At 45.1% G+C, this 14,550-nt stretch overlaps 1 protein-coding gene across 2 annotated transcripts; it reads right to left on the bottom strand.

Moving 5' to 3' along the window:
• Positions 1–5,297: 5,297 nt before the first annotated feature.
• Positions 5,298–11,694, bottom strand: abhd17ab (abhydrolase domain containing 17A, depalmitoylase b). Of its 2 annotated transcripts, XM_037468905.2 has the most exons (7): positions 11,415–11,694; positions 10,785–10,798; positions 9,824–10,281; positions 8,836–9,030; positions 8,411–8,590; positions 6,887–7,159; positions 5,298–6,186 (listed from the first exon to the last, which is right to left on the bottom strand). In XM_037468905.2, exons 3-6 carry the CDS (start codon positions 10,273–10,275, stop codon positions 6,934–6,936), a joined length of 1,053 nt encoding a protein of 350 aa, XP_037324802.2. In that variant the 5' UTR covers positions 10,276–10,281; positions 10,785–10,798; positions 11,415–11,694; the 3' UTR covers positions 5,298–6,186; positions 6,887–6,933. The 2 variants fall into 2 exon arrangements, with proteins under 2 accessions (XP_037324802.2, XP_037324803.2); XM_037468906.2 differs by lacking the exon at positions 10,785–10,798.
• Between the last annotated feature and the right edge of the window lie 2,856 nt (positions 11,695–14,550).

Below are 14,550 nucleotides of genomic sequence, written 5' to 3'. Positions count from 1 at the left end.
GCCTCTCACCGGGTCACATGACGGCGCCCCCCCCCCCCCCCCCCCCCCCCCCCCCCCCCCCGATGAACACTCCCTCAGCGGTGATCGGCTCCTGCAGATCATTCACTGCTCTTGTGCCAATTTGTCTCCAACCTGTTAGTGTCCCCGTTACTTCCCCTCTGGGAGGACTGGTTCCCTGCTGGGCTCGTCTTCGATGGTCCAGTTGGGCGACATCATTTGTCTCCATGCAGCACTTCCCTTTTTTTAAATGTTCTCATTAAACACCCCCCCCCCCCCTCCCCATTGTGTTCCTGTGGTCTTCACTGCCAAAGACTTTTACTTTACCTAAATAAATAAATAAATAAATAAATTATTATCAGTTATACTGGTTGTTCTGTGCTTTTATTCTGCTCCATATTAATTATTTATAGTTCTGTTTAAAGCACTCTGTGTTTTGGACGGTGTCTCCGTCCCTTGTTGTTTTCATGTCCCCATTTCAGAGCACGTGAATACGAACACACGCAAACAACGGTTTCCCGTTCGGATCGACGTGATCAAGACTCAAAGACAAATGCGGTTTTTTTTCGTAATTTATAAGAGTTTTTGCCCCACGTACTAAAGTCATTCAGTACTCAAACGCCACCACAGACCCAACCTGTCATGTTTTAGGGGGTCCGTTGGATCTATAGCCACGTTGTCATCGTTGTGTCATCACCTAAATCATCGAATTTGTGTTTTTATTGGAAAAAAAGGCAGCTTATGATGAAATCCAAATGTACGGTAATACAAGCATATTGAAGAATGTTTTATATCGGAAAATGTAGCTATTTTTATGTAAAGACGGTGATCAGCTCATTTTGGGGTAAAAATCAATCCAACGTCTAATTTCAGCGGACCAACACCACCAAAGACGTCGCAGGACAAATCGGAGGCAACAAAATGTCTTTTCTCCATTTTTGCTACCTGCTGGTGAAACACTGGAATCCTTAAATCCTTAAAATACCGTGGCTACGTGGTCTTTGTTCCTTTCAACCAGAGAGATAACTGTTTTTTTAAATGTGGTTCGACACTTGAGGCACTACCAGCAATGTGTCTACTGGAGGCAATCATCTATTGAAGGCCTCGTCCTTCGAGGTTCTGAGCTCACGTCTCTGTCCGCGGAGCCACAACATTTTCTCCATGCAGACTCCTTCTTTCTTCAACTAAAACTAAACTGAAGTTTTTTGTTGTTTTTTACCGGTTTAATTGGACCGAAAAAGCTTGATGCTTGACATCGTGAACCCCAGTGAATAACAAGTTAAGGTGGGGAGCACAGAGAAAGCAGCATATAAACATCAGCAATGGGGGGGGTGGGAGGGGGGGGGGGCAAAGGAGGCTCTGCAGGAACCGTAATGAGACCAGGAGCCACTCGGCACACTGGCTGCCCGCCAATTAGCACACGACGTCCAAGAAGCAAATTCTCTCCACCACTTAATGTTCAAAAGGTTGGCCGGGACGCCCGCGTGCTCCTTTTGATTGAGAGGGTCAAGCTGACCGCCCCCCCCCCCCCCGCCCCCCCCCCCCCCTCCCTCCGGGCAGCTTGTTATGCAGCAAGATAGCAAAGTGTTTGTGGGATAAAGTCCAGTGGGACATCAGCCTGAAAGCCGGACCAGACCGTCTCTGTTGGAGTTCTCCTGGGCGCAGAGTACGTAGGCAGGTGAGACATCTGCTGCAGGCCTAATGATTTATTCATTTTTAATTAATTGGGTTTCGTCTCAGCATCCTTTTGAGTTTTAGATCTTCCTCTTCGTATGCGAGAGTGAATGACATTAGAAAAGATGTAGTAGTCTGCTACAATGGATTTTACAAGAGATGCACCAAAATGTGTGATTCTTGAATAATTCAGTTGATAAATAATACATTAAACAAACAGTGACACTGTGAATCATCGTGAGTTCTGGTGTCTCTAGTGGAATCAAAGCTGACCTTCCTGATCCACATTTGGGATTTGATTCTCTCTCCTCAAGGTGCCGTGTGTCAAACGTGTTTATTTCTTCCGGGATTTATTCTCCACTCAGCTGAGGAGGACCCTCAGACTGGTTTAGCTCCATAGGGGAGTCGGTATGGATCCTCTCAATTCACACGCGGGCATCAGCACACATATCGAAAAAAGGGAAATAAGGATCACAGCATAAAAGTAGTGAAATCAACTAGGGCTTTATTAGAAATGCCATTATATGACTTTACTTGACCTGCAATTCTATTATAACGGTATGGAACAGTTGTGGATTCCAGCCTGAGAATCTATGAGAATTGAGGTTGGATTCAAAAGCATCAACAGGTGTGTGGTGGAACAGTGCAGGGAGATAGCAGGAAGGCTGAAGTGTGGAGGATCCTCAGTTCAAACCTGCTCTCTCAGAAGGAGGGTTTGGTTGCAGTCAGGGCTTCAAACTGTAAACTTTGAAACAGTTTTGAGGTTTAGTAAACAATCCCAAGGTCTAATCTGAGAAACGGACACAATGAGGCATGTGCTTGAATAGCACAAAGGAACAACTGAAGGGCTGCAGGCTCCAACCTGCTGTCTGAGGTTGTGGGTTCATGCCCCTTCATGCAGACATCACTTCTGCTTTGAAAGAATTTTGAGGTTTGAGTAGCAGTCTTAAGGTTAAATACGAGAAACAAAAATATAATTTGTGCATCGTGAGGTAGTGCAGCACAAGAGCAGAGGAGCTACTGTCCTTACCCTGTAGGTTGTGGGTTCAAGCCCAGTCTTGGGTTTGAGCCTTTGGCTTTACTTCAGGTTTGAGTAGCAATCTCAAGGTTAAATACAACAAACAAAGGGTTGTTTAGTGTGTGGTGAAGTAGCACAGCGGAAGAGCTGCTGACATAAGCCCCTGCACTGCCTCCGTACTTGAAGGTTGTGGGTTCAAGACCAGATGTGGAAGTAGCATTTAAAAAGAGTTTTGAGGTTTAGCTCACATGCTCAAGGTTAAATAGGAGAATCAAAGTTGCCAAAATGTGACCAGGACTGGTAGTGTAGGGGTGCAAGAAGGAGCCGAAAGCCTCTGTAAGCGCCGCCAGTGGGTTCAAATCCCGCTCCTGCCAAGTCTTGAGCGCACTACCGCGGAGGTAGTTGTGGGGGCATTGTCCCCACTGGTTGTTTCAGAGAAGTGAACCCTGGGGGTTATGCAGAAACACAAGGCGCGCTCACTTGAGTTATGATGGCATTGTCAAGAATGATGAAGAATCTTTTGCTGATGAATTGAATTTGATGTTAATTGCTTTGCTTTAGCCTTTTAGCACTTATTAGCCATGCGACGTAGCCTATAGGGTTCCACCTTTTTGACGGGAGAGAAGGCCGGATGAGTCAGTAAAGATGAGCAGATGTGACAACCTTAAACTGACAGTCTGGCACAGGGTGTAGATTTGTAGATTTGTTTACCCTTTTTAGTGCATCCACCCTCCAATTCACTGTTACATTCAAATTCAACTCACTTGTGCCTTTACCAATGCAGGAAGGATGAATAGCATGGTTGATCCTCCAAGAAAAAAGTCAAAATATGTAGGGTCAAAAAAGAAAAGATTTTTTTTAAATAATAGGTAAAAAATTATTATAAGAAAATATATGTTAGGTCAATATATATATAATATATATATTATTAGGGCCGGGACTCGATTAAAAATATTAATCTAATTAATTAGAGGCTTTGTAATTAATTAATCAAAATTAATCACATTTTAATTGCATAAATATTTGACCTGAGAATAGTAAGAAGTAATTTTTTTTTTTGTTCAACCAATTCCAGCAGACAAGTGTAGAAATAGCATATTTAGAAATATAGAACTTTCAGAAATTCAGGTAGCCTATAGGTAAGTAGACCTTCTGTAAACTATGTTTTCTTAAGTAGACCAATACTTTCAAGTACATTCAGAACATTGGCTTATTTTTTCAGACGTGGACTTAGTTACCCTGGTCCTTAAACCAGTCATCTGGTGCAGTGTGGGTTGGGTGTGGGTCCTTGTACCCGGAGTGGGGCTAACGTCCACGCTAGCTGCTAATTGTTTTGCGTTGAGGTGATACTTGAGGCTCGATGTGAATTCCTTGTTGAACAGGTTGCACACAACCATGCTCTTATCGACGACAAAAAATAAGTGTAAAAATGCGTAAAAAATGTTTAATGTGTTATTTTTTGTGTAATTAATAAATCTTAATTCACATTGTAATTAATCGTAATTAACGCGCTAAAGTCCGGGCCCTAGTAATAATATATAATAAAATACCACTAGTTAAGAATAAAAAGTTGGGCGATCCAGTTACGATCCATCTGTCCCCGACTCCCCCACCAGTGGACAAGGTGGGGGGGGGGGGGACAGACCCAAGTCGAATTAAAAACACATCATTTGAGCCCATCACTGATAACAAGAGCATCACAACACAGAGGTCCTCAGTGTAAAGAGACACCTGGATGGAGGAAATAACATCGGTTTAAAAATAAGAGACACATTAAAGATCAATTTCATGATAACGTTTTATTAAATTTTCAATTATCGCAAAAAAACAACAAAAAAAAGCTAAAAATGAGTCAGTAAAATAAACATTGGATAACATTTTAGGACACCAGAAATTCCAATAATGGAATAAAGTTAAAAGAAAAGCTTTTCATTCCAGCGTGAAGCTCCCCTTTAGTTGTTCTTTAATCATCACACACACACACACACACACTTTTTTGCCTTAACTCATCCAGACTCACAGCTTTGCTGTAATAGTTTTACTCCTCCACAAATGATGAATTACAAACACCGCGAGAAAAAAACCCCACAACTCAGTTGTTGCATATTTGAAATCAAATATATGACAAAAGGATCATTATTTAGCAATATGACAAATGGTCACATCTCATTTGTATCCAAATGTACTGTGTAGTGAAAAAAGATTGGACCAACAACAAAGATGAATATACATTTTGATAAAAGAACTTGCCTTTGGTTACAAAGAGACCAACATAAACAGCAGGTACACTGGGTAAAGTCCTGAAAAGAAGTTACACTTTGGTTTGTATATATACACAAGAAAACACCCAAAAGCTGTCACCTCAGTATTCCACAAAGACATTATTAAAAAAGGGGCAACACTGAGGTTCATTGTGTAAATCAGATGTGTTTTCAAGCTCTACATTTAAACTCGCCGCGAACCGCAAATAAGGGACTTCTGCGTCTAAATCTAAAAAGCGCCTAAACGGGGGGGGGGGGGGGGGGAGTGCAGCCACTCTAACGGAGGCGGACGCAGATTCCCATTTATCTCATGAGAAGCTTCCACGGAGGAGGAGGAGGGAGGGGGGGGGGGGGGGGGGGGGCGATCACATTCCAAACCGCTTACTCCCGTGTGCAAACACATCAAACGGGAGTTCTGCAGCAAAAAGGGGACAATTTAGACTAGTTAGTGATATCCCCATAAATAAATAAAAAAAACGGTCACAGAAGGGAACACAACGTGCTTTTGAACGTTAGCATTAGTTACCAAAGTCACACTTAGAAAAGATCGTTCACCTCGTAGTCAACCAGCAGCTTTTTTTTTTTTTTTTTTTTTTTTTTTTTTTTTTTTTTTTACACAGATGTTGTAGTTCAAGTAATACGAGTGTTGGAGTGCGTCAAAGTGCCAGAACGCTGTGGACCTGCGCCCCTGGAACCACAGTTTCACCGAGAGGGAACCTCTGGTCCTGTGCTCATCGGCGCCAACGGTTCGGGAGGAGTCCCGTTTGTCGGGGAGGGCGGGGGGGGGGGGGGGGAGAACCTCGTTTGTTTGTTAAATTCAGGTTCCATGGGGACGCCATTTCCCAGATGGACAAAACTGCCCCTGGAGACGGGGTGTTGCTTTTAGAGATTAGAAGAAAGGGGGGGGGGGGGGGGGTTCTGGAGGTAGAACACAGAGGGCGGTTTTATTTTAGTGTCACGGCTCTGTGAAACAGGAACTCGAGTGGACAGCTGTGACCTACTGGTGCGAGACATAAACAACGCAACCAGGAACAGAGCGAGAGGGCCGACAGCCTCTCAGGCGGAGGTGGGCTTCTTTACGGATGTGACTGATGACATATGGGAAGAGATTTATTTATTTTAAAAAAAGAAAAAGGGTACCTTAGTCTTGGGACCATTGTTTGCTTCATAACTTGCAGACCTCTCTTGCACACGCACACACTCTCGATGAACGAGTCCCCACAAATCTTTAAGCATCTGAAAGGATTTTGACGATTGCAATTAAAAAAAAAAAAAAAAAAATCCAAGAAGAAAAAACTAATGTAGAATTTTCCTAGTGTATAAAAGAAAAAAGGTTTACCTGAGCAGAATGTTCAGTACTGTGAGAGACAGAATTAAGCATGTACGTAGTGCATACATGAGGCAATAGGAACGCTGTGAAATCTGATGCAGTCCAACGCCACACAACTAAGAACTACAAAACTAAAATATAGTTAAATCCACCCTTTTCCAACCGGGATTTATTGTCAGGTTTTTTTTTTAATTGGATTACGGTGATTTATTCAGGGCGCACTAATGGAAACTGTAGAAAAACTGTTACAAATAGGTGTTAAGAAAACGGAAGGAGAAAAAAAGACGAGCACGTGAAAACTGTTTTTTAAAGGGCATTTAAAAGTGTTTCCAACGCTTCCTTTTCAATTTAACTCGAGTTAGCATTAAAAAATGTAAAATTCCCCACACAATCTATGAGTAGCTCGGACCGCAATGTTACTTAGTTACATTATTGTGTTAAAGCTCCTTTAATCTTTTTAAAGGCTTTTCCTTCCTCTGTCCACATTATAGGAATAGATGCTACATTTATACTAAAGTAACTCTACTCTCCCTCCCTCCCCACCCCAGAAATACAGTTTACAACAAGGTCTTTCTCACACACACACACACACACACACACACACACCTCTATCTGCAATGTCCACGAACGCACTCGGCCCCACAGCGATGACGTCAGGCGTGCTGCGCGGCGAGCTCCTGTTCGATGAAGCGGCGCAGGCGCTCCAGGTACTGGCTGTACAGCTCAATGTCGTTGTGCCCCGCCCCCTCCACCCACAGGGGCTCCACCGCCTTGGGGCAGCGCTCGTACAGAGCCAGGCCGTGGGAGAAGTCGATGACCTCGTCCTCCGTCCCGTGGATGATGAGCACCGGGGACGTGATCTTGGACACTTTCTCGATGCTGGAGAAAAAAAGTTTTTTTTTTTTTTTTATTAAAGATGAGATTTAAAAAAAACAAACAAGGTAACCGTCAATGTACGTACAATATTATACTCGTCACTCGAGTACAGCAAACAAACACGGGCCTTGAGCTTTGTAGATTTTACAAATATCTTCATTTGTCCGGCGAGATGTTTGCCTGAATCCACCAAAACTCTGAATCACTTCCTCCTCGCTGACATTCCCGGCAAATCCGTAGATTCGTGAGGTTTCGAGCTCACGACAAAAAAAGGGCCCGGGGCGCACAGGCGGAAATCCCCCAAAAACAGACGGAGGCCTACAAACGGGTGGCGACTCGTGTCGTCCCACGGAATGTTTAGCTCGAGATCAGCAGGTGAAGCGTTAAATGAACTCGTGTTGTTTCGTCATGGTCCAAGGCGCCGACAGATGTCAGGCGTCATGAAAAGCTCCCTCCGAGATCCAAACAATCTGCCGCGCTGAAACGCAAGAGACGAGATCAAGGAGTGCTCCCTGGACGAGGGAGTGGTGGCGCGGTTCCACGTGACGCAGAGGGGGGGGGGGCGCATAGGACGCGGTTACAATAGAGCTCATTTGGGTGTGAAATAGAAGACAGCACATCCCGAGGGGGGGTGGGGTTAAAAGAGTCCCTCGGACATGATCTACGGAGCAGCTGTAGACGATATCCATGATGTCATCACAGGTTTTAGACTCAATGAACTTTCCTGGGACACGTCGAAATAACTTATTTGAACTCGCAAGACCCCAAGAGTTTATTACCTGAACTTAATTGGGTCCAACACGGCTGTTAAAAAGCACAGATAAACTAGGAATGGCCCTCGCGGAAGGTCACTTTTAGTACAAACTCAAGAGAGATTTTGGTCACTGAAATATTACAGTATCAGGATGGCCCACCCACATCTATAAAAATAAAATACAAACAATGTCCACTGTCTCAGAGAGAAAAGACATCAACACGGCCATTACGCAGCTGCTCTTTCGCTGTAGAGGAAACACTTTCAGTGCAAATAGCAATTACGCTTCTCCAGTGGCAGATCTGTAATTATTTGGAAATTCCAACTGGCAGCAAAACCCTCTCCGTAATCTTTGTGCGAGCCTGCTCAGAGGAACACCTTATTTTGGGATTCTATGGTGCAAAGAAAAACAGCAAAGGAAAAAAAAAAAAAGCGTGTGACAAAGACTCTGTTGTAGGAAGCCCCTCGGAGCCCGTTACACGTGTTGTCATGAGACTCACTTGGGGAAGGCGTCGAAGCAGTACGTCTTCTTGGTGTCGGGGAAGGCCACCCTCATGCCGGACGTCAGGGGGGAGTGAAGCACCACGGCGGCGCACTCGTACCGGGACGCCAGGTCCACGGTGGGGACGGTACCGATGCTCTGTCCATACAGGATGATATTCTCCGGGCTGATGCCATACCTGGCCAAGACAAAAAATGAATAAATATATATGGTTAATCGGCAAAATGTACAAACTTTCCGGCGTTTTAAAAAAAAACAACACAAACAGGGACAAGTTAAATACACAAAAGGTCGCTTTTAAATGGCGACGGCATCTCCAAACGATTAGACTCCCCATATAGAATCCGTCATTGCAAACAAAGAGAAGGCTCCGGGTGTTCCTAGAGATCCATAGAGAGCATATACACACACATCCTAACTTACCGTGAGCGCAGGGCGTGCCAGGCGGCATCTATGTCCGCGTAGAGGTTCTTCTCAGAGGGCTTGCCGGTGCTGGCGCCGTAGCCGGAGTAGTCGTAGGAGAAGATGTTGCAGTTGATGCGCGTGCCGAGGCCGATGTAGAAGCTGCTCATCTGGCCCAGGTCGACCGCGTTGCCGTGGGAGAAGAGCACTGTGAATCTGGCGGGAGACGGGGGGGGGGGGGTTATGTTTAGTAAGCCTCCCGCTGTGGGTTCGGGTTGTGAAACCACTCTGTCCACTCGGAGTGCAGGCGTAGCAATGACTCCGCCATTACGCGTCTGGTTTGGATTCATTCGCGTCATACAAGATCGACTTTAATACAAGACGCACAGACTGCAACACGAGCCCGTCCATGTCTTTTTAATTGATTTAGTGAATTAATCAGCAGCAGCAGCCCACGGCAACAGGATGGGAACACTGCTGTTAAATACTTTTACAGTACATCATGAACCTAAAACTTCTGCTAAAGTCTAAAAGGAAGAAAGCCAGACACCATTTCTGACTGGAAAAATTAGAGCAAAATAGGAAGTAAACGTGAATCCTAAGTGTGAAATTTCAGGGCAAAAGTGCTCAAACAAAGCACTTCAGACAGAGGAACACAGGTATATTCATTACAGTCAATAAGAGTTTTCTGAACATAATATATGAACCTGGATATGAGCAAAACACGTGTCCTTTCCAATAAATGTCATTGACAAGCAGGAGAAGATGACACGAGAAGACAACCTTTGAGTCAGCTGAATCAACAAGGAGACAAGGAAACGAAGTAGACTCGAGTGAGCGAAAGAACACTGACAAGGAAGGAAGGTCCGGAAACACTTCTGAGAAAGTGTGACACGCCTTCTCGGAAGAAACCAATTAAAGAAGGCTCTAACAAGCTTTTTGTCTGTAACGCACAAACCATTACTGCTACCGGACTCGAGAGGCGGGCGAACCGCCCTGGCCGACCTACCTGGCGTTGGGAACGCAGCGGAGGTACATGCAGCCGATCCGGTTGCCGCGGCTGGATCGCGTGAGGAACACCTCCGTCGTGTCCAGCTCTCTCTGCGAGTACTGAAACTCCGCTCGCTCCGTCAGGTGCAGCTTCCATCTGCTCTCCGCGGCCCCCCCGCTGCCGGCCACCGACGCGCCGCTCCGCGCCCGCAGGCTGGACGTCCCCGTCGCCCCTGCTGCTGCTGCTGCTGCTGCTCCTGCTGCTGTGGGTGGTGCTGCTGCTGCTGCTGTGGGTGGTGCAGCAGATGCCGCTGCTGCTGTCGTTACGGGTGGTGCAGGGCCAGCCTCTGGGTCTGGGAGGAAGGCGTAAGTGGGCTCAGGCGGCAGGAAGGCGAGCTTGGCCGCGATGCGGCCTGGACATGGCGGGCAGCAGAAAAGGCAGCACAGCTCGCTGAGAGAGAGGCCATTCATCCTTCACTGTGCGGGAGGAGGACAAGAGGATCACTGTGCTAACGAGTCCAAAACAATGACATACTTATTACAATGTAATGTGTGAGGCGTTCAGTCGGGATGATGGTAATGTAGCTACAAAAGCTTATATCATTTCATTGTGAGTAAAAAATGTTGGGGGTTTTTTCTTCGTCTCAGACGCTTAAACATGATGTTAACTGTGAGATAACTAAAGAAACTAATCAACCCCTGAGTGGCTGGAACAGTTAAATCTTAAGAATGTTTCTTTGAGAAGTGACACAATCAATAAGGGTTGATTCTTTTTAATCAACAAACAATTGGCTTTAACTATTAGGACGTTGATTCACTTACTTCAAATAAGCAAGTGTTAGCGGTCTGGTGAACCATTTAATCATAACTCATCACTTGCTCATTAGTCTTAGCCAAATATTCTAAAATACGTTTTTTGTCAAGCATCATTGAATGCAACACATCACCACAAGCATGCAATACAAAGACAGTAGACGTACCTGTTGAGTAAGAGCTTGGGATAAGACGAAAGTAAAACAGCAACAAACAAAAAAAGGAGTAGAGTTGAAAGAGTTCAAACAAGACAGACTTTGTCCTCTGCAGCCTCCTTTAAACGCAGGATATTACTCGTAAACGTGCCCAGTCAGCAGAAGCAGGGGGGGGGGGTGGGGGGAAGTGGTGGAGCCACAGGGCTGACAGGAAGTGTTATTTACAAAGTATCTGCTGAGTTATCTGCGTGGGGACTGAAGTCCAGATCACATCCATTTTGTGCACTTGTTGAGATGTTGACGAGTCACTTCAGTGACGCCAAACGGGCCCCTGTATTCGATATTTTTTTTTTTTAAAAACACTCACTTCTGGACGCGTATAGCACAAACTATGAGCGTTTCCCTTCCCTCTCCCCCCCACCACCAATTACATTCCCTTAAAATGCTCTCAAGTAAAACGCGTGAACAAATGTCTACAGGTGACACATCACCGGAGGGAGAAGCCGCTGGTCTGCGCGTAAAAGCAGCTGACGCTACGGCGGGCTTAAGCTAGCAGGAAGACGTAAACACGGCTAGCTGCTCGGTCACGAACAAACGCTCGCTCGCTCGCCGGCCTCGGCGCGGTAAAAACGCCGCAAGTACCCAGTTCCCGACGTGCGCGCCTTTCACCGTGGATCCATCCCGCGGGGCGCTGGCGTCTCCTTTTGAGTTTTTACGGGTGGCGTCTCGTCGTATGAATTTAATCCATGTACGTGCGGGGTTTTCCTTTCCTTCTCCGCCGTCTCACTGCGTCCGGAAGTGACAGCTGACCGGATGTGACGTCAAGGAGTTTCCATTGGACAATTAGTGGAAACGCGTTACCGGTGTGGGTCACGATGCTGTAGAAGGTGGACCTTTCTGAACCTCATTGTTCAGCTTCACCTCTTAAGAAAAGACACGGACGCTGTGGCGGTATCCATTGTTACTGCAGGGCCTATGAATCATCACAATAACTTCAAGTTGGTGGGACTTTGAAAAAAAAAAAAAAAAAAACCCAGGACGTTAACCTCTAATTTTTTTTTGCGTTGGCAACCGCGATAAAAGAAAACCTGAAAGGAATAAATGACCTGCCAATAATTGCAAACGTCAGCTTTTCAACGTTTAATTATGTAGCCACCCACAGTGCTACCAAACAGGCCACCTTGTTGCAGACCCTCCAGTGCTTACGCCACATCGCAGGTGTTTATGTATATTTGCTGATCAGGTTACTTGTTTTTAGTAACACTGATGATAAGGACTTAATGTCTGTCTTGGCACCAAACTGCCCAGGTACGGATGGAGTTGTGTCTTTGCAGACGTCTGCCTCACAAACCATGGTGTGTCTTTCTAGAAAGTGCATGATTATTTTTCTTACACTTGCTGATCACATTCCATCATTTTCTAGTTTTTTTTTTTTTATGGTGAAAAGGGAGAACGAGCTTTTGGCATGTTTAAGTGTATAAAAAATATTTCGCATTTCTTTGTGGTCAATCAATCATCGCGACGTTGTTTATTCAGGAGAGTTAAATGGCTTTGGGGCTCTTCCATCATTAATCAGCTGCCACTGTACATATTTTTTGCTTTGTATTTGACAACAAATAAGTAGAAAGCATTGGAACACAGCTTATATATACATTCTATTTATAGAGCTTTAAAAAGGTTTACTTTGTAGAAATTTAAAAAAAAAAGACAAAAAACAAGTGTAATTTAAAATAAACTTTGTGAATTTATTGTTTTATACTTACTCTTACACATCATACAATCCTAAATCTTCAAAGAAAACAACAAAAAAAAGAGAGATATCCGGTGGCGTTTCTGGGGGACTGCAGTGCCGAGGAACAAGAGGTACAGTCTCTGAACATTGAGGATTTCATTCGATGCCCCTCGAGCTCATCTTGAAAACAGAAGATTGAATCAAGTCGCCGTCATTCGTCTTCTCTTCTGCAGTGAAACTCAACTTCAACCAGACTCGTCACACCTGAAAGGTTCATCATTGTTATCAATCAATCAATCAATCAATCAATCAATCAATCAATCTAAACCCTCGCACGATGAAGACATTGATTATGAAAGATTGTGCTTAAAGACGGGACTGAAGACATCAAAACTCGATTGAAGCAAAAGTACAGAGGGAAGAGCCGTGTGTGGCCTTGAACGTCTCCGTGCGCACGGAGACCATCAAGATTATTTTATGGCGCCAAGTCCGCCGTCACAAAATAGTCAGTGAGCCATCGGTCCCAAATCACCTGTCGAAGAAGACCGTATCAGGGCAGAGTGGTTTGATGGTTAGTTACATTCAAACTGCCCATCTTCATCAAGAAAATAAGGGGGTGGGGGTTTGATATGAGCGCTCAATAAAAAAAATTAAAAAAACCAAGCGTGAACTGTGAAATCATCACAATTTCCACCGCTAAACAAAGTACTTCCTCTTAAAGGGACTTTCGATCCGTGAAAGGAAAAGTGAGCAGTGTAGGCGACGCTACTGCCATCAACCCAGCAGGCTTTAATATTATAAATATTCTGAATACTTGTAGATGGAGGGAACATCTAACTACAGAGTTTCAACCGCAGGAAACACCCACCCCCACGAATGTCACCTTTCCTAGAAGTGGTCATTACATCATTCAGGGGCTTAGAGCATGGACCCAGGTCTATTCTCTGCATCCAAGGAGAGGCCTCCTTCACATTCTGCATTAGCTTATTTAAAAAAAAAAACACACACACACACTCTGCAAAAATTCCTTGAAACTTTTCTAGAGCTCTTTCCTAAAAATACTCAACGGCGCTCTAACGTCGCGTACAGGAGCGAGCATCTCGTGGGCCCTTTTAACGCGTTACCCCGGTGCCATGAATAGCCCAAAACAGGATGAAAGCGTGTGCCGGGACACCGTGTGATTCCGCGAGCTTAACAAAGCTCACAGGGCCCCGTGACAATCTCGGTGGAGCCAGATGCTGAATACACTTTGGGAATCACATGGGCAGATGCTGCGATTAGCTACACGTCAATAAACCGGGAAATAAGACGCCATTAAAATGGGGATCGATGAGTCAGCGCGGCGTCCTTTTTACTATGAAAAGCACTTTTAATACACATCGTACTGTTCGTCCCCGTAGTCCCCCCCCCCCCCCACCGCCTTCCTTACCTGGCAAAATCTACATTAAGATTATATTATATGAATAGGAACCACATGGTATTTACATATGGAGACACACAAAACAAAGACCGTAGAGCCCTGTTAACTTGACCTATAAAAAAGGTTGCAGCCATGCATTGTGCTACTGCTGCGTGGCGTCTCTCTTTTTTTTCTGCTTCATTTTAAAACTGCGCAGTCGGTTCCAAAAAAAAAAAAAAAAAACACCAACTCGCGTGTTTGAACCCGCGCGCCCACACATGCAGGAGAGTTCAACCGTCGTCGTCGTCTCCTCCCCCCCCCCCCGAAGCACGTGGCAAATACATGTGTGCAAATACACGGCGGTCTGCTGGTGGTTAGAGAGAAGCTCAAATATGGGGGGGGGGGGGGAGCTGGCTGAGATTTCTTCGGGCCACACAGATAAAAATATGAACTGCAAATGACCCGGGACGCTAAACAACACTGAGCCGGCGTCGACACAATTAGTTGTGCTTCGTTTTGAAAATGACAAAAAAAACGGGGAGATTTGACTGCAGAGTTGTGACCGTAACGGCTTAACCGGACTCTACTCCATCCATCCATGTTCGAAGCTTGTGTATTTTTTATTTAATGGTTATATAATCAAGATG

The sequence above is a fragment of the Pungitius pungitius genome, chromosome 7 (assembly GCF_949316345.1).
Source record: "Pungitius pungitius chromosome 7, fPunPun2.1, whole genome shotgun sequence".
In the NCBI taxonomy this organism is placed as follows: domain Eukaryota; kingdom Metazoa; phylum Chordata; class Actinopteri; order Perciformes; family Gasterosteidae; genus Pungitius; species Pungitius pungitius.
Note: the sequence above shows the minus strand (reverse complement) of the source record. Positions and strands in the feature narration are given on the sequence as shown.

Coding starts and splice junctions, on each gene's coding strand:
- abhd17ab (XM_037468905.2), bottom strand. CDS start 10,275: ATGAATGGCCTCTCTCTCAGCGAGCTGTGCTGCCTTTTCTGCTGCCCG. Junction 8,591..8,835: donor TGGCACGCCCTGCGCTCACG/GTAAGTTAGGAT, acceptor TGTCTTGGCCAG/GTATGGCATCAGCCCGGAGA. Junction 7,160..8,410: donor TGCTTCGACGCCTTCCCCAA/GTGAGTCTCATG, acceptor TTTTTTCTCCAG/CATCGAGAAAGTGTCCAAGA.